Raw genomic sequence first — 19442 nt, 5'->3', positions numbered from 1 at the left:
TTCCACATTTTGTTAGGTTACAGCCTTCTTTTAAAATATATATTTTTTTTAAATCCTCATCAATCTACTCACAATACCCCATAATGACAAGGCAAAAACAGGTTTGTAGAAATGTTTGCAAAATAGAAAAAATTGAAATATCACATTTACATAAGCATTCAGACCCTTTACTCAGTACTTTGTTGAAGCACCTTCGGCAGCAATTATAGCCTTGAGTCTTCTTGGGTATGAAGCTACAAGCTTGGCACACCTGTATTTGGGGAGTTTCTCCCATTCTTCTCTGCAGATCCTCTCAAGCTCTGTCAGGTTGGATGGGGAGCGTTGCTGCATAGCTTTTTTCAGGTTCAAGTCCGGGCTCTGACTGGGCAACTCAAGGACATTCAGAGACTTGTGCCGTAGCCACTCCTGCATTGTCTTGGCTGTGTGTTTAGGGTCGTTGTCCTGTTGGAAGGTTGAACCGTCACCCCAGTCTAAGGTCCTGAGCGCTCTGGAGCAGGTTTTCATCAAGGATCTTTCTGCACTTTGCTCCGTTCATCTTTACATCGATCCTGACTAGACTCCCAGTTCCTGCCGCTGAAAAACATCCCCACAGCATGATGCTGCCACCACCATGCTTCACCATAGGGATGGTGCCAGGTTTCCTCCAGATGTGACGCGTGGCATTCAGGCCAAATAATTCAATATTGGTTTCATCAAACCAGAGAATCTTGTTTCTCATGGTCTGAGAGTCTTCAGGTGGCTTTTTACAAACTTCAAGCGGGCTGTCATGTGCCTTTTACTGAGGAGTGGCTTCCATCTAGCAACTCTACCATAAAGGCCTGATTAGTGGAGAGCTGCAGAGATGGTTGTCCTTCTGGACGGTTCTCCCATCTCCACAGAGGAACTCTAGAGCCATGTCAGAGTGACCATCGGGTTCTTGGTCACCTCCCTGATCAAGGCCTTTCTCCCCCGATTGCTCAGTTTGGCCGGGCAGCCAGCTCTAGGAAGATTCTTGGTGGTTCCAAACTTCTTCCATTTAAGAATGGTGGAGGCCGCTGTGTTCTTGGGGACATTCAATGCTTCCCCGCATTTGTGCCTCGACACAATCCTGTCTTGGAGCTCTACGGACAATTCCTTTGAGCTCATGGCTTGGTTTTTTCTCTGTCAACACAGTTGACAGTTTTTTCACTGTCAACTGTGGGACCTTATATAGACAGGTGTGTGTCTTTCATGTCCAATCAATTGAATTTACATCAGGTGGATTTCAATCAAGTTGTAGAAACATCTCAAGGATGATCAATGGAAACAGGATGTACCTGTGCTCAATTTCAAGTCTCATAGCAAAGGGTCTGAAAACGTATGAAAATATGGTATTTCTGTTTTTAATTTTTTTTAATAAATTAGCTAAAATGTCTAAAAACCCGTTTTTGCTTTGTCATTATGCAGTATTGTGTTTAGATTGCTGTAAAAAAAAAGTCAAGGGGTCTGAATACTTTCCGAAGGCACTGTATACCATATTGATCATGTTATGGATCACGAGCCAATCTCGTTGATGTGCAGATTCACTACAACATCAATGAGGCAGGAAAGCCAATGAGCCATGCCAAAAACATCTGAAATCTTTGGGCCTGGCTTTGCTAAAAGGCCCCCCTATTTTCTTCACAGTGCAGCCCAACTAGCTGTACATATTGCGGGGCAGTATCAATCATATGTGACCTGACATCCCCCTTTGTTCCTCCAATGTAAACAGATGTCTTTCGGGCTCGACCTAATGATCTCCATTGATATTCTCTCTACAACCAGTCTGTCGCAAGTTATGTAGAGGAATGAGGGCTTTGCTTGAGTAAAAAAAATAAATCTCCTTCAAATCCACTAGTCTATTCCTGACCATAGATGCCAAGAGACATCAACTTGGCATCTATGGTGAATTTGGCCAAATCTATTTCTCAGCTTGGTTCGGTCAGTGGACTGCAGCCCTTTTCACAGACAAGGTGGTGTAGACTATTTTTGCTGCTAATCACTCTAATCTGTTACACTCCTTGGGAGCCGGCAGCTCTTGGAGGTATCCTCCACTCTCTGAGGAAGCGGCACATCTGCACCTGCCTTTCTGCTCATCTCATCTCCTTCCTAGTCAAGAGAATTGGGTGAGAGATGGAGATGTGGTGGGAAATAAAACGGCCTACTCGTTTCCAACTAGCGGCTAGATTAATGCCCCAAATATACACCGATATGGCATTGCGCATCGAGGTCATCACCTTTTAATCTGCTCAGAGCTCGCTCAGCCTCTGTCCCTTGTCAACCGCTAACTAGAGGCTAACTGAAAGCTTGAAGCACCCTATTGAAGATGAACTTGGTTGGCTGCAATGACTCAATGTTTTTTTGGCAAACACTGGCAGGACAGCCAAATAACATGCTGCCAGCCAAATGTTATGTGGAATAAGTAGAGTGAACTGCTTTCTGATGAAGGATGGTTAAGACATGTATAGGCACCAGAAGCAATGAAAGGAGCAGGTACAATCAGAGGTGTGCCATGAGCTTGTGACTCTAAATTGCAGGTCTGCTGAAGAAGTGGATTGATTGTTTCTGATTCCCTGTGGTGGGGAATTATGAAAAGCCAGAATAACAATATTCTCTGTGCTGCTCAGACCTTCATTCCCATTTGAAGCAAGTGGGAAATGTCAGGTCTCTCTCTCCGCCGGTAAGGTCCCTTGGCATGAAATAAATTAATACTGACATTAAATTAAAATCTAAACGGGTTCTTGCAGGGCCTTCAGATAACTTGGGTCAGAGTATATTTATAGTGAAGTGATCTCAAACTCTTGGTCAGATGTACTTACAAGGGGAGGAATTTAGGGAGTGCATTTGTCACTTAAGCACAATTCTTTGTGCATATTGATGCTTGTGTTCAACAGTAAATTATAGACTATTATGCTATGATGTCCTGAAGGGAAGATCACTCCTGTTTTTCCATCGTTTCTCACCTGTGCTCTTACAATAGCCGATTTAATGCATTAGCATATTAATCATAATCATTGTTATATCTAGTGCAAAAAGATAATTAATTCTATGATCAAACTCTGACTGATAATAACCTATGGTGTCAATACGATACCTTAATGATTTCAGCACCTAGATAGATGATGTAATGAAAATACTGTTGTTACATAATATACTGTTGCTACATACAGCTTCATGAAATGGGTTTCCATGGCCGAGCAGCCGCACACAAGCCTAAGATAACCATGCGCAATGTCAAGCGTCAGCTGGAGTGGTGTAAAACTCGCCGGCATTGGACCCGGGAGCAGTGGAACACATTCTCTGGAGTGATGAATCACGATTTACCATCTGCCAGTCCGATGGACGCATCTGGGTTTGGCGGATGCCAGGAGAACCCTACCTACCCCAACACATAGTGTCAATGGGTTTCAATTGGCACTATGGAGGTATAAGGGTTTGGGGCTGTTTTTCATGGTCCAGACTAGGCCCCTTAGTTCCAGTGAAGGGAAATCTTAACGCTACAGTATACAATGACATTCTAGACATTTCTGTGCATCCAACTTTGTGGCAACAGTTTAGGGAAGGCCCTTCAGAAATGTTCCAACATCTAGTGGAAAACCTTCCCAGAAGAGTAGAGGCTGTTATAGCAGCAAAGGGGGGACCAACTCCATATTAATGCCCATGATTATGGAATGAGATGTTTGACAAGCAGGTGCCCATATACTTTTGGCAATGTAGTGTAATACATCTCTTACAGTACATGTTTAAGAACACTAATACATTGGTGTAGTTTTCCTGGAGCTAAACATACTATTTCAGAAAATACAATATTTTCAGCCCACTTACTAGACTAATTATGTGTGCAGATGCAGAACCTTGCTGCAATGGCTAACTGATCAGCAAAGCATCACTTGCACAGCAGCCACTGCAGATGAAACGAGACAGCTGTCAGTCATCTGAGCAGTTCTACACTTGCTGTGGTGTAATCAGAACATTATACACTGGCTTAAGAGCAGCGAGTTAGAGAAGATAATCATTCCTTATGTTCCAGCCAAGTGAGTTTGCTGGTTTAGATTTGATGCCTGAGCATCTCGGCTGCACTATTTTTGGTGGCCATTTACAATTTCTGTGCATTATACCATTTATTTTGTTCAGATGTGGGCAATTCCATGGTAAAACTGAGACTAAGATTTTTCACTTTAAAATGTAGGCCCATGTCAAACAAAAACCAATGATTGCAAAGTTAAACAAACCATACAAAATTTTACAAAAACACATTTTCTTGAAGAAAAGTGCAGATGCTAAGTTTGGAAACAGAATGACAGTTTGTGCTCATTCTGTTACCAAACTTCTGTTGTGCGATGTTCTTCAAATAAATGTGTTTTTGTCAAATTTTCAGTGGAAATTCTTAAAAGTGGTCCTTGTGCATATAATTATATGGTTTGTATAACTTTGCAATCATTGTGTTTTTGTTTGACATACATTTTAAAGTGAAAAATATGAGGCTCACTGTCACTCTGTTACCATGGAATTGTCCATGTGTAAATGTGGTCAAGTTAATATAGGGAATATGAAAGAGTAAGCATCTTAATAGGCCTGGATTGGTCATGGTCCTAGATTATATAAAGGGATTTGTGGTTGTACGGAGAAAAAAGCCTTAACTACCATTTGAGTGAGGCATATTACAGATGATGGGCTGTAACACAGCGACGGACAATCAATTCAGCTGCACGCTCACTCGACTGCCCAGCAGCCCCTCCCTGGTGACACTCTCCATTGTGCCCTCGCTCTTTCTATTCCTCCGCCCCTTCCCCCACCTTGCCTCTCTACCTTTGTTTGCCTTTGCCTCTCTTTTTTCTCTCACTGGGTGCATATAGGGGCACCAGGTTTTTCTTTAAGAGGTCTTCTTTGATATTGTTTTTAGTCCACAACCCTAATAAATCACGGGCTCCCCTATTCTTGTGAAGTCCTGCGGCTTGACCATAAACAACATAATGAGAAGCCCTTCTTCATGGTCTTTGGAAGGGGTCAAATGGGGAAAGTCTCACACTGTTTCAAAGGTTTCCTCATATAATATGATGGAACGTGATCTCAGATTGGTTGGTTAGTAACATGTTGTTTTATTTATTATTTTAGTTTGTATAATTTGAAAGGTGTGTGGTTCAAGGACAATTCATTGGGACAGGAGGGACATTACCAATCTCTCTCAGGAAATCAAACACATCAGTCCACTAACCACCTGCTACCCCCGAACACAACACCACCATTCGTCTTAGCCATTCAGAGTTGATTAAGGCGTCCAAATTTCCGTATTTACAGCAGCAGCGCCTCAGCAACCCATCACCACCACCACTGTAAATCTATTGTTTGGCCTCTACTAACATGATCTTGGCTTGCACAGAACATTAATACAGAGATGCATGGATTGAACATCACAGCAATGCCAGCAAATGTGTCTAATTGTAGATAATGCTTTTAAAAATGTATTTCACAGCCTGCTAAAGGGGCATAAACAGTATGAGGATAACTTGGCATGGATTTAGTAACCTTGCCAAATCTTCTGCTAATGTCCCACGCTGCTGCAAAAGTAAATAAAAGGGAGGCTATGGCAGCATTATCTCTTCCAACTGAAATTAATTTAGATGGTTTCCATTTTTGTAGTGAATATATCCAGGTGAAAGAGATATTACCAGGCTATCCAAATCGTTGCATGTAGACACAAACTCAATATCCATTTCATTAAGCTTTAACAGACAATATTTACCTCATCAAATGAAAGACCTCATTAATATTTCTCTGTTCTAGTTGCCTCAATAATTACTTTTGGGTTAGCTGTTTACTTCTTATTCAACTTCTCAGCTCATCTTGTGCTCTGAAAGAGAACCCAGCAAAACATGCCAGTTGAATACAGAGGAGCATTTGGCAACATTTTATGTAGCCTAATATAGGCCGTGCTTGACTTGAGGAGGAGCTCAATTGGACCTGAGTACCGCCACCTAAAATGTTCTACTGCTTGAGCTCCTGTTCCTCTTATAGAATATCAGCTCAAAAGTATTGTGGAGCTCGTTCACCTAAACATAAACAGTACCGGCACCCAAAATGAGTACCGGAACCTATTTCAGTCCAAGTCAAGCACTGACTATAGGTGCAGAAAATAATGTGCTTTAAGAATACGCAGGATGTCCTCTAGAAAAGGTTAAAAAACACTCAATTGGCAAACTATTGGGAATAGTTTTTCCATGGCAAAAATGAAAACACAAAGCAGACCCAACTATTTGGTCCTTTAACCATTTAGACCCAAATATAATTCTAAAATGCTGCTGTAAACAGTCCGAGTGGCCATTTGATTAATTGTTCAGCAGTCTTATAGCTTGGGGTTAGAGGCTGTTAAGGAGCCTTTTGGACCTAGACTTGGCGCTCCGGTACCGCTTGCCGTGCGGTAGCAGAGAGAACAGTCTATGACTTGGGTGACTGGAGTCTGACAACTCTTTGGGCCTTCCTCTGACACTGCCTAGTATATAGGTCGTGGATGGCAGGAAGCTTGGCCCCAGTGATGTATTGGGCTGTACGCACTACCCTCTGTAGCGTCTTACGGTCAGATGCCGAGCAGTTGCCATATCAGGCGGTGATGCAACCAGTCAGGATGCTCTCGATGTTGCATCTGTAGAACTTTTTGAGGATCTGGGGACCCATGCCTAAATGTTTCAGTCTAATGAGGGGGAAAAGGCGTTGTCGTGCCCTCTTCACGGTTTTCTTGGTGTGTTTGGACCATGATAGTTTGTTGGTGATGTGGACACCAAGGAACTTGAAACTCTTCACCCACTCCACTACAGCCAAGTCGATTTTAATGGGGGCGTGTTCGGCCCTCCTTTCCTGAAGTCCACAATCATCTCCTTTGTCTTGCTCACTTTGAGGAAGAGGTTGTTGTCCTGGCACCATACTGTCAGGTCTCTGACCTCCTCCCTATAGGCTGTCTCATCGTTGTCGGTGGTTAGGCCTACCACCATTGTGTCGTCAGCAAACTTAATGATGGTGTTGGAGTCGTACTTGGCCACGCAGTCATGGGTGAACACGACTACGTGGCCAGATGTGTTGTTGCCTACCCTTACCACCTGGGGGTGGCCCGTCGGGAAGTCCAGGACCAAGTTGCAGAGGGAGGTGTTTAGTCCCAGGGTCCATAGCTTAGTGATGAGCTTTGTGGGCACTATGGTGTTGAACGCTGAGCTGTAGTCAATGAACAGCATTCTCATATAGGTGTTCCTTTTGTTCAGGTGGGAAAGGGCAGTGTGGAGTGTGATTGCGTCATATGTGGATCTGTTCGGGCGGTATGTGATTTTGAGTGGGTCCAGGGTTCCCGTGATGATGTAGTTGATGTGAGCCATGACCAGCCTTTCAAAGCACTTCATGGCTACCGACGTGAGTGCTACTGGGCAGTGGTCATTTAGGCAGGTTAACTTCGCTTTCTTGGGCACAGGGACTATGGTGGTGTGCTTGAAACATGTAGGTATTACAGACTCGGTCAGGGAGAAGTTGAAAATGTCAGTAAAGACACTTGCCAGTTAGTCCGCGCATACTCTGAGTACACGTCTTGGTAATCCGTCTGGCCCTGTGGACCTTGTGAATGTTGACCTGTTTAAAAGGTCTTGCTCACATCAACTACGGAAAACGTGATCACACAGTCATCTGGAACCGCTGGTACTCTCATGCATGCTTCAGTGTTGCTTAGAAGAAGAACTGGAGAAGAGGACCCATTCCAGGGCAGCACGCCACCTGGTGCAAGTTGAGAGCAAGTGTTTGTAACAAGTGCACTGAGAGTCGGGAAGCAAGTACAGGGAGTGAGTGTTTTATTAAATAAACAAAACAAACACGAAACATGAAACAGAATCAATAACACCTGAGGAAGGAACCAAGGGGAGTGACAGATATAGGGAAGATAATCAAGGAGGTGATGGAGTCCAGGTGAGTGTCATGAGGCACAGGTGCGCTTGACGATGGTGACAGGTGTGCGGGATAATCAGCAGCCTGATGACCTAGAAGCTGGAGAGGGAGTATACGTGACAGTATTGAAACCCCGGACTCATCGCTCGCTCTCTCTCTCTCTCTTTTTTGTTCATTCACACAGGTGGTCCGAGGAGTGACCCACCCGTTACCTGAGAGGCCTTTCCATTGTATTTCTCCCCTCCCTGTTCTCCCCAACCTTTACTAAAGACAACTTTTGTTTGACCACCGCAAAACGGTCTCCTGCTGTCTTATTTCATTGTGAGTTTCACCTCTGACTCCCCTGGGCTGCCACAGTGCAAGGACATGTCCGAGTCCATATCACCAACCAATGTGGCCGCTTCGCTGCTGTCATTGAGTAATGAAGTAATTTATTCTTTTAAAAGTCAAATGACATTATACCCTCTTTCCGGTTTCTGGTTCATGACAACAGGTTTTTAGCAAGTTCATTTTGTGATATTGACACAGATATTATAGTTAGAAAAACAAGACCGTTCGCAGCCGCTATAGTAATTTAAAGAAAGGCCATTAAAGGCAGGTTTGGATTCTAAAGGGTTAAAAACCTGTTGTATGTAAAATATTGTGTGCTCTAACTTGGGAAATACATAAATGTAACTCTGGATGACGTTTGTTTCTGACATTAAGGATGGTTTCCTAAAGAAGTTAAATCCCCTTCGTGTTTTGTTTCCTTTCCCCATTATCGCGATACTGGTATCGTTCCGGCCCTAGTAAACGCTTGTTGATAGTAATTAGTAATCTATCATGGATCATATAGCAAGCAGTTATTTTCTGATGACCTAAGAATAGTCCTGCATCAACATTGGCATTGCCTGTGCTTAAGGTGTGGCGAAAGCAACACCGCTTTACTAAGGAGTAAACAATTCTAGAGACTAGCACACATCATGTCATGTTCTTCTCCCCCAGTGGAGGTCATGTCTTCTTTTCTTCAGACAAAGATGCTGCAGCATCATCCATAGGACCTATAAAACCAACTTAGCCAATCAGCAGGCGTGCGTCTAAGCCACAGGATGAGCTAAGTGCCATTTCTAGGTGCCAATACATCAGAGTGATGAGTCATTCACTGATCTTGGGGTACAGCACATGCCCCCAGTCCTCCTTGTGTCCCTCCCTAATGTAACCGATGTGAAATGGCTAGTTAGTTAGCGGTGGTGCGCACTAATAGCGTTTCAATCGGGTGACATCACTCGCTCTGAGACCTGAAGTAGTTGTTCCCCTTGCTCTGCAAGGGCTGTGGCTTTTGTGGCGCGATGGGTAATGATGCTTTGTGGGGTGTCAGTTGTTGATGTGTGCAGAGGGTCCCTGATTCAAGCCCAGGTTGGGGCGAGGAGAGGGACGGAGGCTATACTGTTACATTGATGCTGTTGACCCGGATCACTGGTTGTTGCGGAAAAGGAGGAGGTCAAAAGGGGGGTGAGTGTAACCGGTGTGAAATGGCTAGTTAGTTAGCGGTGGTGCGCGCTAATAGCGTTTCAATTGGGTGACGTCACTCGCTCTGAGACCTGAAGTAGTTGTTCCCCTTGCTCTACAAGGGCCGTGGCTTTTGTGGCGCGATGGGTAACGATGCTTCGTGGGTGTCAGTTGTTAATGTGTGCAGAGGGTCCCTGGTTCAAGCCCAGGTTGGGGTGAGGATAGGGACAGAAGCTATACAGTTACACTAACAGCCGTGTGTGTGTGTGCGTACGCACGTCCTGGGTCCCATACAGGGTCGCCTTTTATAGGTCCTCTCGACTTTCGAAGGCCTTTCCACTTCAATTAAGAAAAAAAAAATCCTTTCAGAGACGGGGTAGGGGGTGGTTTGGCAAGGGGAGGGAGAGGTTGCTTTTCAGCATGACAAACCCAAACCCATTTCTCATTCTTTTTTCTCCTCCAATACTCTATAGGATGCCTTCAGAGCTTACACAATGCAAATCAGTATGAGTCCCTTTTCATGGATTGATTAATATGCAAAGACAGCCCATCCTTATCAAACAGTCAGCAATGGAAAAATACAACACAAGCTGCCAGTGTAGTCATTTAGAATTTTTCATCCATTTGCTCTTTGGGTTCATTCAAGTAGTGAAATATTAAACCATTTCGTTTTGATGATAACTTTGCAGTTTCTGACAATTATTCCAACTCACTAATTGTATTATGAGACAGTAAAACCATGGTATTGAGAATCTTTGGCACATACTGGTTATTTAGCCCTCAATATCTGTCTCACAGTCAAACTAATCCAATGCACCATGCAGGGCTACAACTACGCTAGAGCCACAGAAATAGCATTGACTTGAACACATTAGTGTAGTCTTTATACTCTTGGGAAAAATAGGTGCTATCAAGAACCTACCATTTTGGTTCCAGGTAGAACCCTTTCGGTTAGAGGTTTCATATTGTCATACCGTCCTTCTTTCATACCGGGATTTACGGTATTATTGGCATACGGCATAGCACACAAGGGGCCGCTAAAAACGCAAGAAAAGCCCATTGGGCCTCTATTACCAGAATGCTAACAAAATTATTACAAACTAATAGTGAAATCACAGACGCTGTTAGCTAAATTCTAACGAGCAAAAACAAACTAACTGCAAAAACAGGCAAATCCAGCTCATAAAGTTATACAAGCATAGCTAGTAGTTACTGAATGTCATTTTCGGTGAGTGTGGACATTTACAAGCGAAAGTGAAGGAGAGAAACTGTGAAAATGAACAAAGTTGTTATGTATGCTTTTCTGAAGGAAGAGCAGCGTGTATAGATGGAGCAGATGGGTTAAGAACGGAGGAGGGAAAAAACGCTAGTAGGAAGCACAGCGAAAAAAATGGCAGCTGTACAGATAACTCATCCAAAGCTCTTAAAACCATTCTAAGATATCTGATGGCAAAATGTTTGTAGTGAATTGCATACAAGTGTAACTTCATCACATGATGTGCGCCGCACAAGAGAGACTCGCAGATAGATATAGAATACTATGGACTCACCAAGCTTGCTTTTTCCCATTTACAACTCAACTGTTCTGGGGAACTACAGTGAGCTTCATAATTGACAATGTGACAGGTGAAATGAAGAACACAATCTGCTTCATATCCAAAGGAACTGCACAAGTTGACAGTAGGTAATAACTTAAGTAGCTACACTCTTAGAAAAAAGGGTTCCAAAAGGGTTCATCGGATGTCCCCATAAGATAACCCTTTTGGTTCCAGGTAGAACTCTTTTGGGTTCCTTGTAGAACCCTCTGCAGAAAGGGTTCTACATTGAACCCAAAAGGGTCCTACCTGGGACCAAAAAGGGTTCAACGGGTTTTTTTAAATAAAAAATAAAAAATAATTTCACCTTTATTTAACCAGGTAGGCTAGTTGAGAACAAGTTCTCATTTGCAACTGCGACCTGGCCAAGATAAAGCATAGCAATTAGACACATACAACAACACAGAGTTACACAAAACATACAGTCAATAATACAGTAGAACAAAAGAAAACAAAAAGTCTATATACAGTGAGTGCAAATGAGGTAAATTAAGGCAATAAATAGGCCATGGTGATGAAGTAATTACAATATAGCAATTAAACACTGGAATGGTAGATGTGCAGAAGATGAATGTGCAAGTAGAGATACTGGGGTGCAAAGGAGCAAGATAAATAAATAAATACAGTATGGGGATGAGGTAGGTAGATAGATGGACTGTTTACAGATGGGCTATGTACAGGTGCAGTGATCTGTGAGCTACTCTGACAGCTGGTGCTTAAAGCTAGTGAGGGAGATATGAGTCTCCAGCTTCAGAGATTTTTGCAGTTCGTTCCAGTCATTGGCAGCAGAAAACTGGAAGGAAAGACGACCAAAGGAGGAATTGGCTTTGGGGGTGACCAGTGAGATATACCTGCTGGAGCGCGTGCTATGAGTGGGTGCTGCTGTGGTGACCAGTGAGCTGAGATAAGGCGGGGCTTTACCTAGCAGAGACTTGTAGATAACCTGTAGCCAGTGGGTTTGGCGACGAGTATGAAGCGAGGGCCAACCAACAAGAGCATACAGGTCGCAATGGTGGGTAGTGTATGGGGCTTTGGTTACAAAACGGATGGCACTGTGATAGACTGCATCCAGTTTGTTGAGTAGAGTGTTGGAGGCTATTTTATAGATGACATCACCGAAGTCGAGGATCGGTAGGATGGTCAGTTTTACGAGGGTATGTTTGGCAGCATGAGTGAAGGATGCTTTGTTGCGATATAGGGTTATCCTATGGGGATAGCCGAAGAACCGTTTAAGGTTCTAGATAGCACCTTTTTTTCCCCCTGAGAGTGTACAAATACTCAAATGTATTGAAAAACATCAAATACATAGTTTTGACGGTATTGAAAAACGATGCATTGGCTTTTTCCAAATACCCCCGTATACAGTATACCCCCCCCCCCCACAGGCCTAGGTAGAACCGGAAAGGGTTCAACCTGGAACTAAAAAGGGTTCTACGTGTAACCAAAAAGGGTGCTCCTATGGGGCTGCCCAAGAACCAATTTGGAACCCTTTTTTTCTTAGTGTTGGATATCATTGGGGCGGCAGGTAGCCTTGTGGTTAGAGCGTTGGACTTGTATCCGAAAGGTTGCAAGATCAAATCCCCAAGCTGACAAGGTAAAAATCTGTCGTTCTGCCCCTGAATAAGAATTTGTTCTTAACTGACTTGCCTAGTTAAATAAATAAAAAAAACATCTGCAATCTCATCAGGTTTCAGCAAATGGAAGAAGTGGCGCTGCAATAAATTACTCACCAATGAGATTCTGTTTTGTGGTTAATCATATTACTTTTAGCCTGCCAGTTGAGCAAATAATTTAAGCCTTTTCACTTTCAGTCTATTTTTGCACTTGCTGTCTTACTCTAATTAAATATAGGGAAATTTATACTTTTTGACTGGATTGGTTCAAAGGGGCTCTCTTTAGTTTATGTTCCATGAACACTCATCCTTGGGATGAAATCAATTCTTCCAAATGTGGCTTATCTATGAACACATTTCGCCTCACTAAATTGAATTCCACATTCAGTCTTTTGAACAATCCTAGACACACAGTGGTTTTCCTACGTTGTGGTGAACACAATCAGCCTTGACCGCAAAATCTGCTAAGGGACAGCTGCCAGATGGAATGATAAACTTTAAAAGAGGTTGCTATTAATGCCTCATTGGGTCCACACCGGGAGATCAAGGGCGGACGTGCCATTATGTACGGGAGGAAGAACCTATACTTCATACGTACAGATGTAGCCAATCATTACAAACAACAGTAGTGTTACATTGAAGACTATCAGTGTTATGCCAAATTTGAAGTATAATTTACCTCCAATCTGGGTGGAATAAGGTCATCCTCCATGTGGATACACACAGTTAGGTTATACCATAAAGTTGAGGTGCTAACAATCACAATCCGGAACAAGGGCCATAATATTTACAATGCTACATTATTGCAGAGTTATGGCAACAGAGAAGTCTGAAACCGTGTATATCCCTTTAAATGCTATGCCTCTCACCCAACTAGAATGGGATGGAGTTTGAAGTATCCAGCTGGATGTTTTAATAATATCCCATTCCAAGCAACAGACCGAAAGACTTATAATTTCCCTTGTTAGGCAGCTTTTTACTGTTTCCTCCTCTCAAAAATAGGCAATCCTATTTTCATAGTGGCTTTGAACTTGCCACAGAAGTTGAAGTCCCAGATGTTAACCATTGTGGAAATGTTTATTTTCTCCCCAACTGTTGACTAATCTTAAACTTCGCCCTCTTCTTGAGGTGAACTCTATGCCGGACACACATAAAAAACACGCTTTTTGGAAAGTCTATGCACTCCCTTTTATTTATTTGCTTGACTTTAAAGAACTCCCTGAAGCGTGTTCTCTCCTGGATTTACTTCTTTGATGTTGATGGGGACCTGAACCTGGCAAAAAGCACCACGGCCAGGGGCTTCCCAGAGAATATCGCCAATGTGATGGGAATGTGTGGCCGGGGCCATCTTTTGGCTGGCAGTCACACATGCAGTTAATGGTAAGGAGCGCTGCAGGAGCAGCTGCACGCTAACATTTACATATCAACACATGACAACCGCACAGGGAGAGCTTCTGCACCATTACCCCTTGCCACAAATCTCATCGCCCAAATGTAATATATATTCAAACCGTGAAAGGAGTCAACTATACAAGCTCCTTAAAACAGCTCTGATGGACAAAAGTGATGTATAAAAAAGAGGAGGGAAGAAAGGATGGAGGTGGTTCTCAATGTGCTTCTTACATATGTAGGATCTTATTTGGAGCCAGTTTGCAGGAAATAAGAATTATTATGTGGATTATAATTAATGGACATTTTTCATTAGAGAAAATCAAGTCTGAAACGTCAATGTGGAAATTACAAACTTTAGAAGCCTTTTTAAAACTCAAATACACTACACGTTTGCATTTCCTGAAATGCCAGGAAAATTGTCAGCAACAAAATAGTGGTCAAATGAAGATCCAACAAATGTACTTGACTAAGTCAGAGAATGGAATGTAACCAGCAACAGCTCCCAGTCTGTCTGGTTGGAACCCCATGTGCTCTCTGGCTTCACACCGATGGTAACAGATGTGATGATGCACCTCCATTCCACAGAACCAGTTACTGTTCATACTCCCCAACCAGCCAAAGCCTTTGTCTCGCTGCCTTTTTGTCAAGGCAGTACTATAAGCCACTTTTCATATTCAATTCGTTTCTCTCTCAAACAATTGTATTGAATTTCATCCAGCAACGAATCTAGCGGTGATTGGGCATTTTCTTGGACAGTGGCCATGGTTCCTTGTAAGTTTATTAGCCCTTGGCATCGAAATGTAATTGTCAGCAAACTGGAAATTAATATATTTAATTACATTGTTTCTGCACAATTTTTTATTTTGCTTTCTAACATCACATTACTGTCATTACTCACTTAATACCTCCCAGGCCAATCAAATAATGTGATCAATTTCTTATTTTAACTCCCTTGCAATGGGTTAGGACTTAGTTAATCACAATCGTTCAATTATCTCTGTCTAGTCCATTGCACTTTCCCTCCTCAAAAAAGAACTGAAGCAGTCTCTGGGTATTTATAGTGAACACTGAAGTAGGCTACTGATTTTGAGGTGCTCTTAATATTCCCCCTACTGTTGCTTAGTCCTCATGACAACTTTCTTCCCCACATTGCCAGTGGAGCTTCCCTTCTAAACCTCCCTGCAGATCAATGCCACGCCCCTAGTTCAACCAAAGACAAAGGAGTGTTATGTGTTTGTTTAGCAATACATTTGTTTTACATATCGACATCTTTATGCAAAAACACACATGCATTCTAGAAGAAAAAAAATATTTGTTTGTTTGTGGTGTGTATCTGCGTGTGCATGTGTGTTTGTGTGTGTGTGTGTGTGGGGGGGGGGGGGTGTAATATACAGACTGATCCAATATAACGGTCCCCGCCTGAGGCCGCGCTCTCTGGTTGGATAACATTGTATACCATGGGATTCATAATGACTACTCAACCATTTCTTTAGATATTTATATAGATAATAGTAGCATATTACCCATTACTTTTTCTGTCTATGGAGGTCTGTTTTCTGTTATCTGTCCAAAAATCTATTGGCCTATTCAATTCGGGGAAGAACAAAATCTTTGTCGCATATATAAGCCTGTCTAGAAGGGCTAGATCTGTATGTATTCATGTGAAATGTATTGATATAGCTAACTATGCTCCTATGTGGCTCACGTTACAAGCACGCACAGTCTGCACTGAGTAGGCTCCACACGCATCAAATACAATGTAGCCTATTTGAAGGCTTCAACTTTGCAATTGAAAATCAGCCTAGAGCTTTCACATTTACGCATGAATTGATAAAGAACTGTGAAACAAGTTTAATTGAAAACAAAATAAAACATTAGGCTTTCGCGTTTAACCTAGACTACTATTACGCTACTTAATCCACCAAGAAGTGTCGTAGTTACCGCGTCAAAAAAAAGATTTGCAGGTGCTACGTTTGAGGACCGAAACAAATCATCCACATCGGCAACCAACGCTGAGAGCACAATATGCGCGCCACCTCCATATATATATATATAAAGCATAAAAAGCTACCAAACTCTTTTTATTAGCCTACTGTAAAAAGGTACGCCTATTGGTTCCATGAATTAAATGTGACGGACAATAATTCAAACACATTAACTGTTGGGTGATTTTGCTGACACAAAGGACCAGCAAGGCAATACTTGTTTCACTGACTCTCCTCCCAAGACCGAACGCATCCATCTCCTCCTTGACGCTATACCCACTCCTCCGCAACAACAAAGCTCAAGGTTAGGAAAAACAGTTTGTCCAACTGCTCAAACCGTGTATATTAAAACCATGAGGCAATGCAACGACTCAATTAACGGACAAGGGATATCTTATTACGCAGAGAATTAGTAGCCTAAACAGTAAACTACGGACAGAGCCTACTTGTGATTTAGTCTATACGATTCTGAAATAAGGTTCAAATATCGTTAATTTCCCTTCATGTTACCACAGCCATTACTGAGAGAAGAGCCATGCTTTCCCGTTCGTCTCTTATCTATGAGAAACTCAGGTTTCCATTGCCTGTTTATATTCCGAGGCGACAGCTCTAATATGATAGATCTAACTGTCCATTCGTTGAGACACATATGAGACGCAGTTAGCACGGATGGGATACATACGGACACTGTTATACTGTGAACAAAACAAAGCACTTTCAGAATTGAAAGAATTTGCATTGTAACATGTATGAGTTGGCGATATCTAATAATTTCTTGAAAAAAACATTTAAAAAAACAATCTTACCTGCATAGCCAAAGAGCAATGCCCAGATGAGATACCTTGTTTGAAGCATTGCAATATCTCACAAAGATATTCTCCTTGAAGAATAGATGGACAGACTTGACTAAACGATTTCAGTGTTCTGAAGAAATGTATGTTTTCCAACTACTGTATTCTGATAGCAATATTCGAATTGGTCCTTGAAGCTACCCGAATACGCACGAGAGCAGCTCGCAGAATGAGTGACTAGCAGCCGTAGCACACACACAACACGAATTAATCCGCCTGGGCAAAATGTTCGTGCTCACACTCAAGGGGGGCAATGGATGCAGGCACAAACTAGTGCGCTCAGCTAGTCGCTTTCCACTGGGAGTAATTCGGATTAGGAATCTCACGAAACCTCTATTGATCCGTACAACATAGAAGTGGATTTTGAGAAGATATTTAACCAACATTATTTTGCCCAGTTATTTTCAACCATTCAAAATATCTGCACCAGATGAGATGTCCAATGTGCAATTGTGCGTAATTGCGCATAGTGACCTATTATTTATGGGCCTGTGACTCGCCAAATGACAAATTCTCCTTTCTCATAATGCATGCATGCATTCCTAAAGCAGCTTGTTGGTTGGTTCCCACGTTTTGTATTTAGCATACACCTAGTTAAAACACTGTTTTAGACCATAAATGGTATGAATCGTGAAACCTGCAGTCCGTATTAAATATTTTGTGTTCAGTCTCACCATCTGGTCATGACAACGACACTCGGCCGGCGCCCTGATTAATAAGATGCTTCCCGAGAAATAGGGCGTCCTCTTCACTGTGTCACCAACGTCCCCTCTTAACTATATTTTTAGTTTCGAATTTCCTGTATAAGCAGAAATGGACAAAACAGACTCATCATCCCTCAAGTGTTGCGTCTCCCTTCATGCTGAGTCTACAAACCACATTTAATGTAATGTTTCAAAGGTGACTAGAGCAAATAAATCATTATTGCAGGTGCAACAACATGATGGTGTCCATAAAAAACCGAGAATTGCATTTCTATGGCCATTTGATGAATAGGCTACTCAGCATTTTACACTGGCTACATTTAACAGCATTTTACGCCATTTGTTACAGCTATCTGTCATGAGCAGACATTCTCATATTCACACCAGTGATATGAATTTGATCAATGAAACTTATTGCTATCATTACTAACAGATTGAAAAAGGGGGATAGGCATACAGTAATTATGCATTAACATGTAGAGCACAGTCAGTGGCAACCTGTCACTCAGTTGAGCTCCACCTGTTTAGCTAAAAAAAGAGAAAATAATACAAAAATATATACACTACGTCAAAAGCTTGGACACGCCTACTCATTAGGGTTTTCCTTTATTTTTACTATTTTCTACATTGTAAAATAATAGTGAAGACATCAAAACATGGAATCATGTAATAACCCAAAAAAGTGTTAAACAAATCAAAATGCATTTTAGATTCTTGAAAGTAGCCACCCTTTGCCTTGATGACAGCTTTGCACACTCTTGGCATTCTCTCAACCAGCTTCATATAGTCACCTGAAATACATTTCAATAAACAGGTGTGCCTTGTTAAAAGTTAATTTGTGGAATTCCTTTCCTTCTTAATGCGTTTGAGCCAATCAGTTGTGTTGTGACAAGGTAATACTGAATATAGCCCTATTTGGTAAAAGACCAAGTCCATATTATGGTAAGAACAGCTCAAATAAGCAAATAGAAATGACAGTCCATCATTACTTTAAGACATGAAGGTTAGTTAAGCCGGAATATTTAAAGAACTTTGAAAGTTTCTTCAAATGCAGTGGCAAAAAACTGAATCTTAGCAAGCAAGCTAGAAAACAGTCATCATCATGAATCAAGTCAACAATCTACTGACAAATCCTTTTCAATCCTTGTCATATGAAGAGAAAGTATAGATAAAATGTATCAATGCTCATCAGCTATTGGACATAAACATTACACAACAAGTTGGAAATCGCAAATTCAACAATGAGTGGTTTGGAAGGAAGCAGTGTCTAACTGTAAGCTTTGCAAATAAATTATAAGGGCACAAGGCGAGACCCAAATGCAGACACAGGAGGCAGATGGTAAACCTGTCTGGGATAGGGGGCAGTATTTTCACGGCCGGATAAAAAACGTACCTGATTTAAACTGGTTACTACTCTTGCCCAGAAATGAGAATATGCATATTATTAGTAGATTTGGATAGAAAGCACTCTGAAGCTTCTAAAACTGAATGGTGTCTGTGAGTATAACAGAACTCATATGGCAGGCAAAAACCTGACAAACTTCCAAGCAGGAAGTGGCCTGTCTGCGAATTTGTAGTTCTCCTTTTGCTTCTCTATCAAAACTACAGTGCCTGTGGGGTTATGCAGCACTTTCTAAGGCTTCCATTGGCTCTCTAAAGCCTTCAGAATGCGGATTGAGGCGTCTCCTGTCTCTGGGCAGAGTACAGGAGCACAGTTTGTCAGTGGACTGCCTGGTGACTAAGAGATTGGAAATGCGCATTCACGAGACCTCGCCATTTTTTATTTTGTCCTTTGAATGAATACACTATTGTCCGGTTGGAATATTATCGCTATTTTACGAGAAAAATACCATAAAAATTGATTTAAAACAGCGTTTGACATGCTTCTAAGTACGGTAAT

The 19442-nt window shown here is 42.0% G+C and overlaps 1 protein-coding gene across 12 annotated transcripts in view; it reads right to left on the bottom strand.

Annotated features, from left to right (window-relative positions):
* Positions 1-17039, bottom strand: part of ncam1a (neural cell adhesion molecule 1a) — a 294012-nt gene extending 276973 nt beyond the window's left edge. For 5 of the 12 annotated variants that reach the window (XM_029690815.1, XM_029690818.1, XM_029690819.1 and 2 more), the window contains exon 1: positions 16794-17038. In XM_029690815.1, coding sequence (XP_029546675.1) covers positions 16794-16842 — 49 coding nt within the window. In that variant the 5' untranslated portion in view covers positions 16843-17038. Of the gene's footprint in view, positions 1-16793 lie in introns of all 12 variants that reach the window. The other 7 variants (XM_029690821.1, XM_029690823.1, XM_029690822.1 and 4 more) reach the window with 5 other exon arrangements.
* Positions 17040-19442: the final 2403 nt, after the last annotated feature.

Source organism: Salmo trutta, chromosome 15 (assembly GCF_901001165.1).
Source record: "Salmo trutta chromosome 15, fSalTru1.1, whole genome shotgun sequence".
NCBI classification, from domain to species: Eukaryota; Metazoa; Chordata; class Actinopteri; order Salmoniformes; family Salmonidae; genus Salmo; species Salmo trutta.
This window is presented reverse-complemented; position numbering and strand designations above follow the sequence as displayed.